A 20,508-nucleotide genomic window follows, 5' to 3' on the forward strand; every position below is an offset into this window, starting at 1 on the left:
TGAACATTCTGTGTGGTCCAGGGCCAAGGCTGATAGAAAAAGAGGTGAGTATATTTGGACAGCTAGTGGTGGGCAAAAAAGCAAATCACCAGGCAAATTATGGGGATGAGAAAGAATGAGAGGCCAGGGTGTCCTGTGTTTATTCCAGCCCCAGGCCATTGTGTTTAGCAACGTCTAATAGGAGATCCTATAGGCAAAATCAAGGTAGAAGTCAGGGATTTGGGGAAAAGATGAAGAAAACAATGGGATGAAGGAGGAGCAATGGGATGAAGGAGGATTAGTGACTGAGATCCATAGTTGCTCTAGGACTTCATAAAATTGGTGAGCTCCTCAAGTGCCTAGAGCATTACATCCCTCATCTGGTTCCTTGGTTTTTCTTTAAGACACACACTCCTTTGTTTACACAATGACTTCTGTGCCAGTGAATCATAAATCTGTCTTTAGACCTAACTTAACAAGATTCACCCAGGTAGCCTTCCAGAGTGCAAAACAGCTTTTATTTCTGCTTCTAGAGACATTGGGATTTCCAGCATACAGAGGTAAGTCACCACAGATATACACAATCTTTCTTCACTTCAGTTTGACTTGATATCACACAAAAATCAGACTCTCACAGTGGTTTTCCTGTTACATTTCCAAGTTCCACATGGCTTCTCACTTTTCGCTTCATTATAAGACGGAAACTTCCTTTCTGCTTCAGTTCTACAGACTTCACCCTCCAAGTCTGGCTGGTCTCTACTCCGGATTGACTTTCCTGGTGCTGATACTCATTAAAGTGTCTGTTCATAGACACCTCCCTGTCCAGGCTCCTATTCCTATTCCTTTTCACTCCCCTCAGCGGCTTCTTAATCTGAAGCCATGTCTAGCTGTCTTGCCTCTGTCAGGTAATTCTGCTGCTCACACTACTCACCGCAGCCTCAGCCCATGAATCCAGTCATTTTTCTGTGAGATCCGCAGTCTCTCTAGAAGGCTTCCTTTTTGCTCCAAATACCCTCTCACCATAAAATGTGCTTATTTGTGTAGACCAGTGAATACCGGTAGTACCTGGTTTCCTGGAGCATCTCCAATTAGATATCTCATAAAATTGATGATGTTGATCAATTCAATATTGCTCCAAAGGCAGCAACTAGGAAAATAAAGATTAACTGCATAGAGCTGTACAGGCAGTTTCCTGGCTGCTCTCCCAGACCCTGCGCTGCCCAGGTTGTGAAGGAAAATCCTCTGCTCTCTTGCTTTTTCTCTTATTTCTCATCCACTTAACAGCAGGCCCTGATTTTAATCTCTCTTGGTCAATAGCTTCCCTTTCTCTCTTTTTCTAGTAAAAGAAGAAACACAGAACGGACTTCAGGAGCTTTCTTTCTCCAGATAGGAGGGAACTAGATTCAAAACAAATGGAACTGATACCTGGAGGGCTTTTCCTTTTTTCTCCCTTAGTTATTTCCAGTTACTCATCTTCACTGAATAAAATCACAGCTCACACTCTAGTTGTATTTTTAGAAAATGGTGCCTTATATACAAATGTGAAATATAAACCAAGCAAAAGGGATTAAGAAACAAAGTGATATTACCTACTAGTACCAAGTGGTGTACTATAATGAAAAGATGAGCATGTTTCTACTCTGGGACTTGCTCTAATGCCTCCTTGATTCTTCTTACAAGTGTCATCTACTTCATCTATACCACCTCTGGACCATGTTCAGAGAAAGACCCATGCAACAATAAGCAGCCAGATTGACTAAACTCTTTTTCTTTTTGTTGGCTGAATTCTTTGTTCTCCGCTTCCCCATAATACCTGTCCTCCTTTTCCCTTCTTACTTGCTTTGAGGACTGATGGGAAAATGGCACTGAGTAAAGTGAGAGGGAAAGAAACACAAAATAAATAGTTCAATGTGTCTGGCTTCTGCTACATCTGGAGAGAGCTGAAAGGATATATTTTTTTTGCACATGACTTAAGGACGTAAAGCCACACCAAGCAATCAGCTCCATGTGGTTCGCAACTTAAAATGACATCTGTCTAAAACTTATCTAGTAAATAAAGAAGAACTACATAACATCATAACCATTGTTGATCATTATGTAGGATTTTACTGCACTAAAAAGCTTATCCTAAGTTACTGCCACCGGTATCACATTGTGTAGGGTGGTTCTCAACCCAGAATGATTTCACTCCCAGAGGATATTTAGCAATGTTTGGAGACATTTTTGGTTGCTGCAGCTGTGTGTGTGTGGGGAGGGGGGGTGCTACTGGTATCTATTGGATAGAGGCCAAGCATGCTACTAAATATAACACACCGGACACAGTCTCTTATGATAAAGAATTATTCAGTTCAAAATGTCAGTAGTTCTGAGAAACCCTGCTTTAGAGGATGGAATTTTCTACCAAATATTTTACTCTTGCTTTCATGAGTATTCACTGTTACCAAAACCCAACAATATCCCCCATTTCTGACAGACTGGAGTCATGACAGCAACAGGTAGGAGCAGTTACAGGGAACAACTATGTTCAGGTGTGTTCCTTCCCATGGTCCCCCAACAGGGTACTCAAGTGGTATCTGGGACCTGGTTGCTGGTGCCACAGGAACTGCAGTGAGGCTTGCCTGGACTTGGCCAAATGTGTGGTCTCTCTGGGCTACCCTGTGCATTCTTGCATGACACCGAAGTTGGTGTTAGTGTCTTGAGATCGTCTCAGCTAGCTCAGGCTTGTACCTATGCTATCTCTAACCCAGACCTAGAATATAATTTTAAGAAGAAAGGAACCTTGACTCTTAAGTCATTTTTGACATGTTTAAAAGTGGTTTGTGGCTTTGGGTACTAATTTTCTTCATTAATACAATGTCTCCTTTGGACTCTTCCTCATTTTGCAAGGTTGTCCTTCTGCATGTTGGTTGCCAAGATTCTCTACAACAAACTCTGTGACCTCATTTCTGCCTCTCGTTCTTTGGCCTGCAGTGCCCTTGAGGCTGCTGTGTTTGGCCAAGGTCTCCATTTTATTGGGCTGTGCCTGGACTTCCTGGGTTTATAGGCGGTGGAGTGACTAAAAGAAAACCTGGATTTAACCGTGGAGACAACCCCAGCTCCAGAACCATCAAACTGTGTGCCCTTCACCCTGGGTACCCTGGAACACACCTCCGTCCCCACTCCTGCACTTCCTGCCCCATAAATTTGAAAGTGCTCATCAACTCAAATGTTCTCCACAAAAGCATAGGCCTGTGCTGGTTATAGAATTTCACTGGTCTCTCATAAGACTTGGGCTCATCTTTCAAATGGCCTCAAGTTACCTATTTTCTCCTCAGACTTATTTCTTTTAGGAAACAAACGAGGGGATGGAGGGAAGGAAATAAGTTATCAGTATGGCCCTTCAAGCAAGTGTACAAGCCATCACTTCGGAAATTCTTAGACCTTGTGCAACTGGTCAGATTTGGGGCAGTGCATGCTCCAATACACCTAGGTAAGCACATATGCGGTTTACAGAAGAAAGTCCTCAAAATCACACTCAGTCCTACTTTCAGTAACTCAGAGGGCAAATCCAAGAATGGTGGCACCTGAATCTTTAGCAGACATGTCTTCCTCGTGGTCTGGCTCTAAAGGTGGTGACTAAGCTCTCTCGGGGCTGCTCCTGGAGCTGACACATGCTGGTCAAAAGAATTGGGTCAGTCTTATGCTCTACAACATTGAAAGGACAGGCCTTCAGGTGTTCAGACATGGAGGCAACTTCATTAAACTCCCAGCTCTTGATTTTGGAGAAGAGGCTGCTGAATTGCCAGATCTGTTAGGAAAACATGGAAGTTCAAAAGTGAACATTGGAACAATATCCTCAGGCTAGCTTTATTCGAAGAGTATAAGGAAATAACCTTTTTGTTCTTCACATTCTTAGCTTTCAGAGAGTGTGTAGTGGCTGCTGCAGGCAGGCATTTGTTAGCTCTTTCTCCAGCATCCAATTCCTAGTTCACCCTTCCAATTGATCATCTTCCCAGCCAGCCATGCAATTGTGTAGAAATGACTACAGCAATCTGCATATTGACACATACCCACCACCTCCCACCAGCAACAGTGATCAGTTCTAGAAAGACACATGGTTCAAATCAGGACAATTAGTGCCAATGAGACTCTACCCTAGGACTTTTGCTTGAGATATCAAGAAGCAGATTCTCTTTTTCCCTCTGTACTTGAACTGGGAAATGTCAGTCTTAGTCTTACTTGCCACTGGCAGCCACCAGGGACCACCAAGGGAGAACTGTGTCTTAGAATGGAACCACTAGAGAGGAAGTAGTGGTAAGAAATAGAAAGTAAAAAGGTCATTCTGGGACATTTTTGAGCTGCTAGATCAAACTGTACCTGACCCATTACCTTTGGGCCAAAGCTCCTTTTACTATTCATGCCATTTTAAGTTGGTTTTCTATTGCTTGAAGCTAAAAGTATCCTAACCGAGAAGAGTCACACTAGAACAGAAACCTCAGGAGAAATCTAAGTGTCTGGTACCCAAACCCCTTTTGGCCTTTCCATCTATGATGTGGTGGCAAAGTCACTAGTTTTAAAATCTGGCTATGAGTATGGGCATAGCCTGATACCCTTTCAACCTGACACTGCACCCTCAGTTTCTTATCATTGTTCCTATGTAATAAAAGTATTTCCTGGGATCTTAGAACTATTTCTGTTTTTACTTTAAAAAGCCATTTTAATATAAGCATCCTTTAGCTCTAACTAAATTCTCTTTTATCCTTTCTAAAAGGAAATTAGTTTGTCTCAAATGATATTCAAGAGTGGTCAGCAATCACTGAATTGGGAGCAAACATGAGCCAAAACATAATGGAATTTCTAATATGTAAATTATATTATTTACATCTGATTGTAAAGAGAAAGATATTGGACCGTTCTAGAGCATAGAGTTCCTGGGAGCCAGATCCCAGTCTTATTCATGTTTAATCCCTAATATGTGGATGGGTGGCAGTCAGTGTTTATGGAACACATGGATGCAGGCCTGGATACATGAAGGGGGGTCTCATAATTATTTTTTGAAGAAGACTGTTCAGGGAATAAATAATGGAAAACATACAAGATATTTTAGACATAATCAGTGAAAATAGGGGTAAACAACTCTAACTCCTCAGTGCCAGTTTGCACACACATTTGGGGAAGAAATTTAGCAGTGAGATTATGGAATTATTGACCTAAATGGGTATCATCAATTTGTGGTTCTTATTACCAACATATTTTCCATGGAAAAAGATGCTATGGATATCCTATACATGATGAACTAGGAGTTCCACTTTTATATGGTATGAACTGATAGAAGTTATGATGTAGTTCAGCAAACATAACTTGATTGGGAAAAAGGTTTTTCCAAAGAGAAAGATTCCTTGGTTTATACAGCAGAGTTTTTTGAGAAAATAAATAGATATTTGAACCAGAAATGATCAGTGGACCGAATTATTTTAGAATTTCAAAATGTCTTTAACAAGGACAAAAACTGTTTTGTTGTTTTTAAAATTAGTTGATATGGTACTGAGAAGAATTTGTTGGCATACTGTATCAGACTCCAGGCAGGAAACAGATGGCACACTTAAATTGGGTAATTTGAAGAAAATTAAAAAAAATAATGATATACAGATGTGTGGGCAGGGGGTAGGAAAGCCACAAGATAAGATTCAGTACCCAGGCTAGTAACAATCTAGAATGTTAATACTCTGGTCCTGAAAGGGAAGAAGAAGGGAGGTCACTGGAACCCAGAATGAGTAATTGTGTGGATAGGGTCACCTGATACAGTCACCTTCAGTATCATGGCCAGTGCTAAGTGTCATGGAAGGGAGAATGCATGCAGGGAGGGGGCCAGAAGAATGGATATGTCAACTCACTCTTCCTCCCTCCCATTTCCCACTGACACCCTCCCACTAAATTAGCCCAGCTGGAAGCTGGAGGGCAAGGCTGCTGACTGAGGCAGCCTGTAGAGATTAGCCTCCTGGAGGACTAGTCCCAGTGGCCAGGGTTGGAGAGTGAACCATGTGAGCAAACAGAAGACATGCAGGCACATCCACAGAGATAAGCAGGTATCACCATCTGTATCGTCATTTGTGTATCTATAGCTCTGTCTTCCCTACTAGACTGACCTCCTCGAGTTCCGGGATTATGTCTTATTCCCAGGAACCTAGTACGATGTCAGTGCCTGGTACAGCGCTTGGCACATAGAAAGCTCTTGCTACATAGTTGTTGAATGAATGAATGAATGAATGAATGAATGAATGAGGGTTTACTTGCCTCTCTGTGGACTTTCCAGGAGGTGCCTCCATGAGAATACCTTTTCTTCTTCCACTGCAGGAGGACCATCCCTCTTTCTTGTAGCAAAGTAGCACAGATGTTTCTCATCAGCACAGACACCTGGGAAAGCTGGGACAGGCTGATGCTGTCCAAGAACCCAGCGATGTACTGCAAAACCTCCAGGGGCAAGCTGGTTAGAGAATTCTGGTTTTTCCCTCCATGACCTGAAAGATGGCTGTTCTTCTTTCTCTCATTCAGCTCAGAAGCAACCTCTGGCTTGATGGCAAAGGTCTTGAGCTCCTGACTATAGATCACTTTTGCCTTTTGCCCTGGGGGACGGAAATGGTTTTGGATAAATGTACATCCCAAGTAGGCGAGAGGACATCGATGCTGGAACCAGCCATTGAGGCATGACTGGATGTCTGTGTGGACATTCTTGAAATGTAGGGGGAATTCATCCCTCCTGAAGAATTTGTTGCAAGTGAAAGTGAAGGCAGAGCTACTCTTGTTGTGTCTCCTGGTCACACACTCACTGTGGAGTTCCACATGGAGCCCCCCCGGGTTGGCAGTAGTTAGGAGGTCAGCCAGCACCGTCCCGGAGGAAAACTGTTCTGGCTCAAAACTGTAGGTCTGTGTAGCAAAATCCATGAACAGCCCGTCAATGCTCCTGGATTCAGAGATGACATGACCCTTAAGTTCTCTTTCTAAGGCGCACAAGAGGGTGGTCTTGATGAGATCTGATTTGGGAAGGTCCTCCACTGTGATCCCCAAATCCGAAGTGTCTACGGCCTTGTGTTCACTTGGTTTACAACTCAACATGGCATCTCCAATGCGAGCCCGCTTCCCACAGTAGCTCACGGGAACTCTGAAGGTGTACACAGTCTTCACTTCCTGAGCCTCGAGGTTGCCGTAAACGAAGTCTCTCTCCTTAGGCGTACAAGCGGGCATCTGACCAAAGTGGATGAGCATCCTCCCGTTGTGCACCAGGTACATGTTGTAGTCCTTTGCATCCACAGCTGTTTTCAGTCTCTCCAGGACACCGTCCTGCCAAGGGGCGAGGCCTGTCGCTTCCAGGGCTGCAGGCACGTCCTGCTGCCTCTGCTCCTCCCGGGCTTCTTTCTCCCCGAGAGTGTTCCCTCCGGCCCCTTTACCGTCGCTGGAAGACTGCTCCTCCTCGGGGCCATCCCCGCTCTTGCCCTCACAGTTGGCTGCTGAGCCTGTTAAAGCAGAGGCTGCATGTTCTTTGCTGAATATATTTTCCCACTTGTCAAACCTGGCCAGGTCCATCCCTTCTTTGGCTCTGGCCAAGGCCTCTCGTTCTTCTTGACTCAGCTCTGCTGTCTGTCCGCCAGTGGCTGACAGAGCTGCGCGGGGGACCAAGCTGGCCCGGGCTCCCCCCACCGCTCCTCCCATCTCCTCCCAGCCGGCTTCCCCGCTCACGGGAGGTTCCTCCTCAGTGGGCTCTCTAGTTTCTGGGAAAAGGTCCACCATTCTCAAAGATCTGAAAAGGACCTTCTGGTCCTGGAGGGCCAGAGCTGTGTCCAAACACTCCTCACTGGGGGTCTCCTTCATGATGTTCTCGTGAAGGGTTGTTTCAGAGTCCACATTTGGCCAGCGGTTCCACTCCATGGAGCAGCACACCACGCTGGCAGGGCACACTTGCAAGTGCTTGGCCAGCTTGTGGCGGGACATGGAAAGGGGGCAGCCGTACTCAGAGTTGAGGCACGGAACCTCCTCTAGAGGGCAAAGGAGCTCATGCTCTGCCTCCTTGCACATGTGGAAGGTAGCGCCACAGGACAGGTGGCAGTTTATCACCAGACAGGAGACATCAGGCTCCACAGGCCTGTGGCAGTGACGGTTGAAGCATTTCTCACAGTGCCTGTGCTGCCCAGGCAGAGGCCTGCGCGCCCTGCCCTAGAGACACCAACAGCAAGGAGAGAGAGAGGACAGGGGAGACAAGTTCTATGCATGTCTGTGACTGTGTTTTGACTTATTTCCTGTTTTCACAGGCTTATTATAGGAATCTCTACAATCTAGGAAATCATAGAGGAGAAAGCAAATATCACTCATAATCCTACAACCCAGAAATAACAACTACCAACCCTCCTTTCTTCATTTTATATAGTAGATGTGTTTAGAATAGAAAAAGAGAAAGCTGAATGTGACGGACTACACTGTTGGTAATTGTTTTGAGTTGTGGGTTATGGGCGATTTCTATTACCCTGTTAATACTATGCATACAGTTCTGCATCCTGTTCTTTAACTCGCTGTTATAGCACGAGACTAGGCTGTTTTATTAGTAATTCTTTGCAAACTGTCTTCATAATGGTAGCGTAACATTCCAGAGTGTCTGTGCTGTCATACCTGTAACCAACTATTGACCCAGTGCTCATAGGATAGGGGCCATGTCTAGTTTTGTTCACATCTGCATCCCTACCACTGGGACCATCATAGGTACTCAATTTGCTGAATGAAGGAATTGTCAGCCATTTAGTATAATGCTGGATGTTTTTGTTTTTCATTTTTAAAGTTTTACTAAACATCTTTGCTCACAAATCTTACTCAGCTCTCTGCTTTTCCCCTAACCCATGTCAATTTCTTCTTGATTCTTCTCTAGTGTCTCTAGTTTGGCCTGAAGTCAACAAACATCATCAAACCATAGAGGCAAGTGTGCCAGCTGCTTGGGCTACAGGCTAAATGAAGCCAGATCTGGACCCCTGAAAGATGAAGATCCAATAAGCACCTGGTACTTACCATAGCTTCCTAATTTCTTCTTGCTTTGTAAATCTAGGGGAAAACATGAAAATATGAATATGAATGATTAGTAAGAAAAGTATTTTGGTTATATATATGAATAGGAGTCAAAGAGACTTTGCATACTCTGATTTAAATCCTTTTACCATCCTGGAGGTAAATGTCATTGCCTCCATTTTATAGTCCAGGAAACGGAAGCTGAAGATGTTAACTAACCTGTCCAAGGTGATAGACCTGCTAAGCGACAGAATCATGGGTCGTGCTAGCCCACACTCTTCTCACTGACCCACACTGCCCTCTGATGGGGCATCTTATCAGCCATGTTACCTTCTTTTTCGTGTAACTTTTCTTCATTGTCTACCATCCTGCCATTCCATCCATCCATGCCTCTTTATCACTGCCATATACACTTCTGGCCCAAGTTAACCTTCTAGTTTCCTATCCCACCTAGAGCTTCTTGTCCACAATCTGATATCCAGGTTGGTCAGGGCAGCGTAAAAGTGTCCGTGATATATCTACCATCTGTCCTTCACTATGGTGAATTCAGCTGTGCTCTGGCTAGAGCAGGGGTCAGACCCCAAGGACCCAGAAACAGGCTGAGTAGGGACTCTAGCAAGCAGAAGAGAAGATGTCCTGCCTTCAGGAGAATCTAGCTCCTTGGCTCTGGTCAATTGGTCCCTTGTGGGAATACGTTGCCAGATTATCTAATTTTTCCAGAGAAACTGGGGATGCAGATTTTTGTGAGTGGTGGCATGTTTAGGAGGCAGTCTGTACAAGATTCAACCCAGCACTACCAGCACTAGCAGTCAGTAGTTGTGAAGCTTTGAAAAAGTTACTTATCACTTTGTTCATCATTTTCTTCATCTGTAAAGGGAGAATGATAATAATACCAATCTCATAGTGCTGTTGTGGGGAGTAAATGAGTTAAGTGCCTGAAATTCTTAGAATGGTACTTATCTCATAGGACATGATCTACACGTTTGCTCTTATAAAGTAAGTGTTTTATATTTAATTATATTGCAAAATTTTTGTTACATAATGTATCAAGATTAAAATCCTTGGAATTTTGAAGTTAGCAACTAATTTAATTTTTCTAACAAACAAATAAACAAACAAACAAACCTCTATTTGGGTCAAGGAAAAACGTGTTGGCAAGCTACATAGGGTCTGTAGCTGGCCAGTTTGCAGCACCTGGTCTACAGAATTTGTATCATAACGTTAGCGCTATGTTAGTCTGGGGTGAGGTGAGTGGGGTGGAGTTAGCAGCCAAAAGTCAGAAAATCTAGTGTTTTGAAATTTTACTTTAGGATTTGTCAATTCATGTGGGGGAATTTTCCTTCAACTATTAAAAAAAATTTCAAATATACAGGAAAGGTGAAAGGACATATATAATGAACACCCAAATGTACTCTACCTAGATTCAAAAGTTAACATTTTTCCACTTTTCTCTCTCCCCCTCTCTCCACATGCATGCACACACATATACACACATGCACACACATTTTTGCCAAACCACTTGAAAATAAGTTGCTGTTAACATGACACCTCATCCCTAAGTACTTCAGCATGTATTTCCTAAAACTAAAAACATTTTCCTTTGTAACTGCAATAATATTATCTCACCTGAGAAAACAACAAAAAAAAATTTCTGATACCATGTAATATGCTCTTTGTGTTCAAATTTATCCAATTGTCCCCAAAATGTCTTCTATTTTAAAAAAAAATTTTTTTTAACTTTTGTTCCTGCTAGGTATTATATGTAAATTTTTAACTTTTGTACCAGGATCCCTTTAAGGTCAATTTGTTATTTCGGTTGGTAAGTCCTTTTACACTCTTTTAATTTGGAAAAGTCCTCTCAACTTTGTTTTTTGGAAGACAGTCTTAAATCTCAAGGAAATTATATTCTGATTTGTTCATGTATTCATTTGTTCGTCCATTTCTTCAACAAGCATTTGTTGATTATGCACAAGCTGCCAGCAAGGGAGCTTAAGCATCACCTGGACCACTTGTTTAAATAGTTCTTAAACATTTTGCTCAGTAGAATAAGCTGTGATGGCTGTTAAATCTGTAGATCTGCACTATAAGAATGGCAGCCACCAGCCACATGTGGCTATTTAAATTAAATCAAAATAGAATAAAATTAATAATTCAGTTCTTCAGTCCCATTAGCTACATTTCAAGTGTTCAGTAGTCACATATGGTTAGTAGCTTCCCTATTGGACAACACGGCAGAGAACATTTCCATCTGCATAGAAAGTTCTATCCGGCAGCATTGCTATACTGGCTGCTGCACATCTGACTTAAGTGAGGGGTATGTCTGGAATTCACACCCTTAACACATCACCCATCTGATTCTTACGTACTGGGATTATTGAGTGCGAAAGAGGGATCATGGCAGAGAGCTCTATACCCCTAATAGCCTGAATCAGGAGTCAGGTAAGAAGTTGCAGGTGATAATATCAAGGAGATTCAGGGTCCGGGAGAAGATAAATGAAGGTGTCAAAGCCAGAGGGGGAATTGAGCAGAGGGAAGGGCTGTGAGGGCAGGACTGAGATGAAACAGAATAGGAACAGGCAAGAGGACATCTTTCAGATACAAGAGTCCAGCTACTGGACCTCTTAACATACAATTGAACATTCAGTTAGGCTCCTGCTATGTGCTGGATTGATCACGGCAGAGAAGGAGAGACTAGAGAGCTAAGAGTCAGAACTATGGCTTGATGTAAAGAAAAGTGCGAGCAATAGTCTTGAATGCTGCCTGAAAATTAAAAACAATGCCACTTCTCACGGCAGGTCCCCCCAAAGAGCTCTTGCCAGAGCAAATGTGGCATTTCAGCTGTGCAGTGGGACCCTTGCCATTCAAAATGTGGTATTTGCTTCAAGGGGCGGGGGAAGCCATTAAACACATTCCAATATTAGCAGGGCCTGTGCCCTGGCCGGGGCAGTATGCTCATGTGCTTTCTATTCATAAACAACACTCATGAATAAAGATGGAGTCTGGGTGACTCAGAGTCCCCTACTGGCTTCTAGGTGGGAAAGAGGAGGCAGATCGCAAATGGAATAAGGCTATGCGAAAGAAGCTACCAGCAGCAATGGCCAACTTTGTATTTACCAGCCTGGTTCCGACACAAAGTTGAGACTAGTTTCTGGGAAGGGAAAAGCAGGTCTAGCTCGTTCTGTGTGTTCTGTGTGTAGTGAGAACTCTGCCCCAGCCCCAGGGATATGTCTGGGACAGTGGTGATGGATTCTAAGCCCAATCATTTCTTATCCTTCAGCATCATAAAGAATGGTTCTTAGGAACAGTGCTCTTGAAGCTGGAAACATTTGCGGTAGAGCCCTATTGCTCTCCAGGGCTTTGAAGTTATTTGATGGTATCCCTTTAAGAGAAAATAAAAACAATGCACACAGGCAACAAAGATGCTATTTCTTTTGTTTGTTTGTTTGTTTGTTTGTTTGTTTGTTTGTTTGTTTTTTACTGATGCTATTTAAAGATCTTTTGCCAAGCTCTGGAGCCACCCCAATTAAGTGACTTTGAGAGAGGACATGTACTGAGCAGAAAGACACAGTAAGTGGAGACCACTCTGGAGGAATTTGACAGTAGAGGGGAGAAGAAAGATAAATATATCCTACGGTCATAAAAAATCACATCTGAACCTTTTGTTGTATATCTAGGGGAAATTGTTCCCACTGAGATAAAGGGACATCCCCCAAATTCTTGATTGGCTGTTATTGCTGGGTAAGCAGTGTGACAATTGTCCTGGTTTGCCTGGGACTCTCTTGGTTTTAGTTCTGAAAGTTCTAGATCCTGGGAAACCTCTTAGTTGCAGACAAACTTGGATACTTGATACAAAGTTGGATACTTGGTTATCTTAGGTTGTAGCTAGTTGGTCTTGCCTTAAGATGATCAAATTATATATATTTATATATATAAATTATATAAAATTATATATAAAATTATATATGATTAGTATAATATAATATAGATTTTATATATAATATAATATAGATATAGATATCACTGGTTATCTTATGACATAAGATGCCTCGTTCTCCTAATCTCTGCTCTAGTGCAGTGACTGGATCTTTATTCTTCACAGCATTTGTCTGACTTTCCTAGACTGAGTGACTTTTCTACATTTTGAATGTCAGGAAGAAAGAATAAGATTTTAGTGCCTACTATGTTTTTATGTGACATCTCATTTAATCCTCACAAAGGCCATGTGATGTGGGTATTGCCCTTTCCACTTTCAGTGGAACACAAAGAAGCCTAAGTTTGTCTGGTTTCAAGCTGTACTCTGCAATATCATGCTGTGTCCCTCAGAGACCCACAGAGACATGTGGAACAAATCATGCCCATGACTAGAACCTATCAGGGGAGAGCCTCTCTTTCTCCAGTTGGGGCACAGACTATACCAATAATCTTTCCAGATGGTAGAGGAGCTGGACGTTCTTCAGTCATAGGAAGTTCATAGGAAGCACCTTTGCTTTGTCCCCATGATGATTTTTTTGGGGGGTCCTCCTCTGGGCCACATCCCATACTGTGCCCCATCTGAATAGAGGAACTAAGAAAAGTATCCAGGCCCCATGGCTATGCATTTGAGGTAGTACAAATATGAAAGTAATTTTTTAGGGTTAAAATCTGTAATATAATACAAATTATGAGATTTAAATGGAAAACCAACTAAATTAAAGCACGTACATTATAGAAACTCTTCACTGTGGAGAAACTTGACAAAACTCTATGCCTGAAACATGTATATTTATCCAGGTGGCATTTCTTCCTTTAGTTTCTATGCTTCTAAGTTTACCTTTAAACTCTTACTTCCTGTCTGAAAAAGGCAATATACTCCCTTCTCTTAAAAATGAACTTCAATTAGGAGCAGCCCTGGTGGCTCAGCGGTTTAGCATCGCCTTCTGCCCAGGGTGTGATCCTGGAGACCTGGGATCGAGTCCCACGTTGGGCTCCCAGCATGGAGCCTGCTTCTCCCTCTGCCTGTGTCTCTGCCTCTCTCTCTCTCTCTCTCTCTCTCTCTCTCTCTCTCTATCTGTGTGTGTGTGTGTGTGTGTGTTTCATGAATAAATAAATAAAATCTTTAAAAAAAATGAACTTCAATCGAGTCTATGGTCAAAACACTCTCTGAAACACTCTCTCCAAAATGTATTTTAAAGGTCTCCTGGATAGAGGAGACTGCAGTCAAACTAGTATAATTTAGGCTTGAATAGTTTTAAAAATCTACACAGAACTAGATTGTACTGGATGCAGTTTAAGTGGAATATAAGTAGGTGAAAGGACCAGGTACATGAGTTGAAGGGATAGATATTTCTTTACTGAAATAGGGGATAATTTAGAACCTAGCAAGGGAGAAACATTGGATGCAGGTTGTGGTGCTATGTATCTTTTCATTCAGAAAGGAGTAAGTCAGTAAGAAAAGGCAAGTCAGCTAGAACAATGGCCCATAAAGTGTGGTACCCTGACCCATAGTGTCAGCATTACCTAGGAACTGGTTTAAAAAGTAAACTATTGGGCCCTACCAAATCAGAACTACTGTATCCAGCTGATTTTGTTGTACACTTAAGTTTCAGAACCACGGAGCTAGAAGCTGGTTGGTTTTGTGCTCCCAGTTACAAAGGAGCTACTACCCAGTTAGATAGGAAGGCCTTGAGGAAAGGCCTGAAAGGGCAGTGAGCACTTTTATCCATTTCTTTCCATCCCCACTACAGCACCATCACCACTCATCCAGTCTGGTGCAAAAGACTTTATAATCAGTCTCATCCCTCCATTGGATGCTCTGTAATCTATATTCACTAGCAGAAAGAGTGATTTCAACGACTTTTTAAAAATTTTAGTTAACATAGTTACAATAACATATTGGTTTCAGGAGTAGAATTCAATGATCACCACGTACATAAGCGCTCATCACAACAAGTGCCCTTCTTAATCCCCATCACCCATCTAGCTCATTCCTCATCCAGGTCCCTCCATCAACCCTCAGTTTGTTCTCTGTTATTAAGAGTCTCTTATGGCTTGTTTCCCTATCTCCTTTTTTTTTTTTAGAGCCCAAATGTCCATTAACTGATGAATGGATAAAGAAGATGCTGTACACACACACACACACACACACACACACACACACACACACAGGAATATTACTCAGCCATCAAAAAATGAAATCTTGCCATTTGCTACGATGTGGATGGAGCTAGAGAACATTATGCGATGCAAAGTAAGTCAGTCATAGAAAAGACAAATACCATATGATCTCACTCACATGTGGAATTTATAAAGATTTCAACAACTTTTAACACTAGGTCTCTATTCCCACTTAGAATCTCCAGTGGATTCCCATCACAAAGCATAAACTCTGACATCCTTATCTCGTGGCCACAAAGCCTTGCATGAGTGTCCTCTGCTGGCCTCCTTTATCTCACCTTTCCCTTGAGCACTTAGCTCTAGCACTGTCACTTATTCCTGTGTAGGGCCTTTGCACTTGTTCTATCAGAATTCTCCCCTCTTTGTGTTATGGGCTCCTTCTTGCTGTTTAGATTCCAGCTTGTTACCACCACAAAGAGGCCTTATCTGACACCCCCAATATAAAGTAAATTAATGAACACTCTCATATGTTAGCGAAGTAATTTCTGACAAGTTAATCTCCCTAAAGCTAATTTATTCACCCATAAAGTGGAACTCATAATAACCGATACAATTATGACAAATGAGATAAAGTAGGGAAAGGGTCACTCAATTGTTAGCCCTTCCCCCATGAGGAAGGTCCTGCCATGGTCACGTCCATGTCCGGGTGTTTATGTCTTCCCATAGCATCACTCCTGAAACTCTTGACTGGCCTTTCAGTGTTCAGCTTCCCCCTCACTCCAATGTAGCTTATATTCCACTGCCAGCTTAATAATCTTCAAAGCCCATTTAAGAACAAAGTCTTACCTTACTCCTTTAAGAATGTGAGTCCCCCTGAAATCGCCCCACCATGGCATCTTGTATTCACCACATTCATTCCTTAAGCTCTTAGGAATTCAAACAGCACTGCACCCAGGCTGAAGGACCTTTCAAATGCCATAAAGGCAGATCGAGGCATCTTGATTTTCTTTTCTTTTTTTTAAAGATTTATTTATTTATGATAGACATGAGAGAGAGAGAGAGAGAGAGAGAGAGAGAGAGAGGTAGAGACACAGGAGGAGGGAGAAGCAGGCTCCATGCAGGGAGCCCGATGTGGGACTCGATTCCGGGACCCCAGGATTGCTCCCTGGGCCAAAGGCAGGCGCCAAACCGCTGAGCCACTCAGGGATCCCCGCATCTTGGTTTTCTATGCACAGGTTTGTCATGTTTATTGTTAACCTACATACATTATTCTGTTCATTAAGGGAAAAAAGGTGTCAGTTGAGATTGGCTTCTCTCTTGTGATGTGCTGCAGAGTTGGTACGCCCTAGGGGAAGTTGCTGGGATGGTGTGCTTGGGCACGAAGGCCATCAACGGAGCAGGAGTTATGTGGCCAGGGGAGTGTGTTCAGGCAGGAAAGGAACTCTGACTGGAATATCAAGAAAGAACAAAAATGCTCCCCAAGGAATGTGCAAAATAGTTTCTTGGAGACTGAGAGACTGAGTACAGCTAATGTGCTGCTAGCATTCAATGTTTACTCAACGGGATTGAATGGAATGCAACTGAATAGAATCCCAAAGAAAGCAGCATTTTGAAAGATCTGTGAGAGCAATTTGAAACAAATTTAGGAGAAAAGTGTAATAATGTCAAATGTATGCTAATTTAGGACTTTTTTTTTTCTTTTTAGAGATAGAGAGTGCACACACACGTGGATGTGGTTAGGTGGCAAAGGGAGAGGGAGTGAGAAAACCCCAAGCAGACTCTACACTCATCACGAGCCTGACGTGGGGCTCAATCCTGGAACCCTGAGACCATGACCTGAGTAGAAATCAAGGGTCCAAAGCTTAACTGACTGAACCACCTGGGCGCCCCACTGGGGCTTTTTTTTTTTTTTAAGGAAGAAAGAGAAATGTTATTAGGTGAATGTAGCCTTTCACTGAATGGAGAAGACTTTTGCAGGCTGGAGTTATAATAGATACTCTGCTGCCGGAATTGTTTTCAGGAGGTTGTATTATTGACCCTAAATCCTTGCAGTCATAAATCAAAAATCTGGACCAAGTACATAACCATAAATCCTCTGCCCTGGAGCTTCTGAATCTTCAACATGTGTAGGAATCACCTGGGCAATCTTTTTAAAACGTGGATTCTGATCTGGTAGGACTGGGGTGGGGCCCAAGAGTCTTCCCATATAATACAAGCTCCAGACAATGTTGATGGTCCAATGACCCCCCTTTGAAAGAAAAATGTCTAGTTTAATCTCATTTCCTACAAGAGAAACTGAGGCCCAGAGAAGTGAAGTGTCTTGCCCCTGCTTCTCACCTTGATGGAATAGTGAGATATCTGTGGAAACCACAACGCCACACAGAGCTACCTGTGTAGTGGTGGTGGCCAAGGGCATGTGGGCAGCATAGATGGTACCAAGGACAAAATAGGACAGAGCCTGGGAGCATGAGGAAGAGGTGGAGTCTGAGTGTCACCAGCCAGCAAGGTCATGAGAAGGCATATAGCAGGTATATTTAAATCACTGACACAAGCAGAAGAGAATGGGATTAACAGATAATAGCTTTAACATTCTTTACTATAATTTTAAAATTAGTAGGCAAACAGGGTTGATGTCAGGGAGATATTTTTAGGCAAGGGGCCCTTTCAGCACCCCTCACATGATGTCAGCAACTAACTATTTTGCCTCCTCATGCCGCTGGCCCTGGTGATAATTATTTATTTCTGAACTTTAACTTCAGTGGAAGTGACAAGGTCAAGAGGTAAAGTTCAGAGATATTCTTTAACTCTTCATCTGTTACCTAGCCAATTAATTCGTTATTTTAATGACATATTGTTAAATTGTTCCCTTGCTATGGCTGTATTTAATTCCACGGAAAGAAAACGTATAAAGTTAAATATTTAAGTAATCCCTTTGCCTTGAGATTTTAACACAACCAGCTGGCTGATGATAATTCCCACATCTGGGTCCATAATCCTGGGCTTCTGGGCTGTTATTCCAGTATTTTCATTATACCCTAGTTAATTCTCATATCTGGTGCTTCTGTTACTAGTATCAGTATTTTAGATTACTGTTTTGTATTGGCCAAGAAAGTGCTAATTAGCCAGATTATCTAGGGGTAGCTGTGAGTCAGCCCATCTGTTTGGTTATCCTAAACCAACACGCCCCAGTCTCACTAGGACAGCATCCCAGCATATACCCTGAAGATGCTGTGGAAACCCTGACAAAATGGAATGAAGTTAGGCAATTATACACAATGCATTATGCCTAGCAAACCAGCATAAATAGAACCTAGCCATCAACAGCACAGTTATGGGATATGTCTGGAGGTTACAGAGGCAGGAAGGAAGGAATCCAGGAGTTAGGGTATCTGGGTAGGTCTCCTTTTACTTGGCATTGGTGGCTTTAGCCTGTACACCGCAAAGTTCAGACTGTACAGAATGCCTTTTGCTGCATAGGCCACTTCCTAGGGTGTCCTTAGCTGAACTATGAACATTAAAGCAAGGCCCAGAGGGAAACAAAAAAATAAACACTGCCCCCCCTTATTCCTGTCAGTTTGTGCATGCAACACTATGCAGTTATTTCAAAAATTAGAGATCTACATTTTAAAGCTTTCGACACTTCAAGTATCATTAATCATTTTCCTGTCGTCCCTCTGGATGTGCAAGCTTCAAGTCTGTAATAATTTTTGGTTTGCATGCAAAAGCCTGTATACGTTTTTCAACTTGTAAAATACTTTCACTTCTCTTCCATGGGTGCATTTTGGATTCAAGGGATTTGGGGAGGAGAGAACCACATTTAGGGAATATTGTTAGAAAAAAAAAAACCAAACAGGTCTTACGCTCTACAGACAGAGTTTAAATAGTACATGCAGTGAATACAACGGTGCTACGTTAACCGGTAGTGTGACACGGGATGGAATTGAAGGTACATAAAATTGTATGTATGCAAGAATGACTTGCAGTTACACATCAAATGCTGATTGGTGAAAAGATCACAGCATTTGGACATTAAAAAATAGAAATCCTGGGTTCTAGCCCTTCCACCTATTTTCTCACCACCCCCTCCCCCAAGACACCCCCCCCCCATCCCTACTGTGTAACTTTAGAGATCTCACATAGCCACTTCGGTTGGTTGTAAAGAAAGAACGTAAGCTGTCCGAAAGCAGGTAATTTCCTCCTGCTCCAAGATTTTAGATTTAAAACAAGAGTTTACATATGGCTGGGTCTCATTCTCAGAGCCAAGGGCTTTCTCCACCACATGTGACTAATTTGCTTAACAATCTTCTTGCTCAGGGCAAAAAGGTGATGCTCAGCTCAGCCTCCACCTCCGTGTTCGCCACTCCGAACGTCCCCTCGGTCACCGGCTCACGTTTGAAAAGCTTACCTTAAGGGCCCGGGCTGAGTCAGCATCTGCTGCACCTGTGTCCCTGGATTGTGAGCAAGCAGATCGCAGGAAGAGGCTGGGGGGGCATCAGCTGCAGCAGAGGACAGAGTTCTGTTGAGGAGGCAGGGGAAGCAGAGAAAACTTCAACAGAAATAGTTCAAGTGTTTCGAAGTTAAAAATAAAACTATATCACAAGGGGCAATGTGACCAGGCTCAGCTTACGATTTCTTCTTTCCCCCGTCTTTATCAACACTTGGTCTCTACTGCAGTAGCATTTAGCAGGGGGAGCCGGAAGGGAAGTGAGCTTTTATATCAATAGGCTTTCCTTCCCTTGAGGAAGGGGGGAAAATCCATTCAAGAAGGATCACTTTCAAGGCCAGGATCTTGTGCGTGAGGTCAGCAGATCCAGCTGTGCTCACTGTGGCTGGTGGAGCCCTGGGGCCAGGCGGCTGCTCTAATTATAACCATGCTTTTCACCTAAACCCATCACTGGCTGAAGCAGCAACTTGTGCAAGTGACATGCGGTCCTGTTTCTGTTTCTCCTATTTCTTGTCATGACAAGTAAGTGGCTGTCCTCTCCTGGCCCTCTCCCCCCCCCCCCCCCCCCCACCCCGGGGCTGGGGAAGGGAGGGTTTGTAATCAGAAGTCAGGCACGGAGGAAGTCCCGTGTGAGGGAATTAGAGGAGTAGGACTTAGCTTTCACGTAGTCCAACTTCCTTTTTTTTAGAGGAGGAGCTAGAGGTTTAGAGAAATACACTGTCCATCCAAGGTCACACAGCTGGCTAGTGCGGGAGCCAGAGGAAAGACTCAGTTCTTTTTTTTTTCTTTCTTTCTTTTTAAAGATTGATTGATTTGAGAGAGAGATGGGGAGAGAGAGGGTGAGAGTGGGAAGGGGGTTAGAGGGACAGGGAGCGAGAGAATCCCAAGCAGACTCCATCCCCCACCCCGGAGCACAGGGCCAACACCAGGCCCCATCTCACCAGCCTGACAAGCCTGACGTCATGACC

The 20,508-nt window shown here is 43.1% G+C and overlaps 1 protein-coding gene across 1 annotated transcript; it reads right to left on the reverse strand.

The window, feature by feature from the left end:
• Positions 1-475: 475 nt before the first annotated feature.
• On the reverse strand, positions 476-20,048 carry FBXO40 (F-box protein 40). The gene is made up of 5 exons (XM_041759556.1): positions 19,724-20,048; positions 19,502-19,612; positions 9,007-9,039; positions 6,253-8,166; positions 476-3,766 (listed from the first exon to the last, which is right to left on the reverse strand). Exons 3-5 carry the CDS (start codon positions 9,007-9,009, stop codon positions 3,551-3,553), a joined length of 2,133 nt encoding a protein of 710 aa, XP_041615490.1. The 5' UTR covers positions 9,010-9,039; positions 19,502-19,612; positions 19,724-20,048; the 3' UTR covers positions 476-3,550.
• Between the last annotated feature and the right edge of the window lie 460 nt (positions 20,049-20,508).

This window comes from Vulpes lagopus, chromosome 1, assembly GCF_018345385.1.
Source record: "Vulpes lagopus strain Blue_001 chromosome 1, ASM1834538v1, whole genome shotgun sequence".
NCBI classification, from domain to species: Eukaryota; Metazoa; Chordata; class Mammalia; order Carnivora; family Canidae; genus Vulpes; species Vulpes lagopus.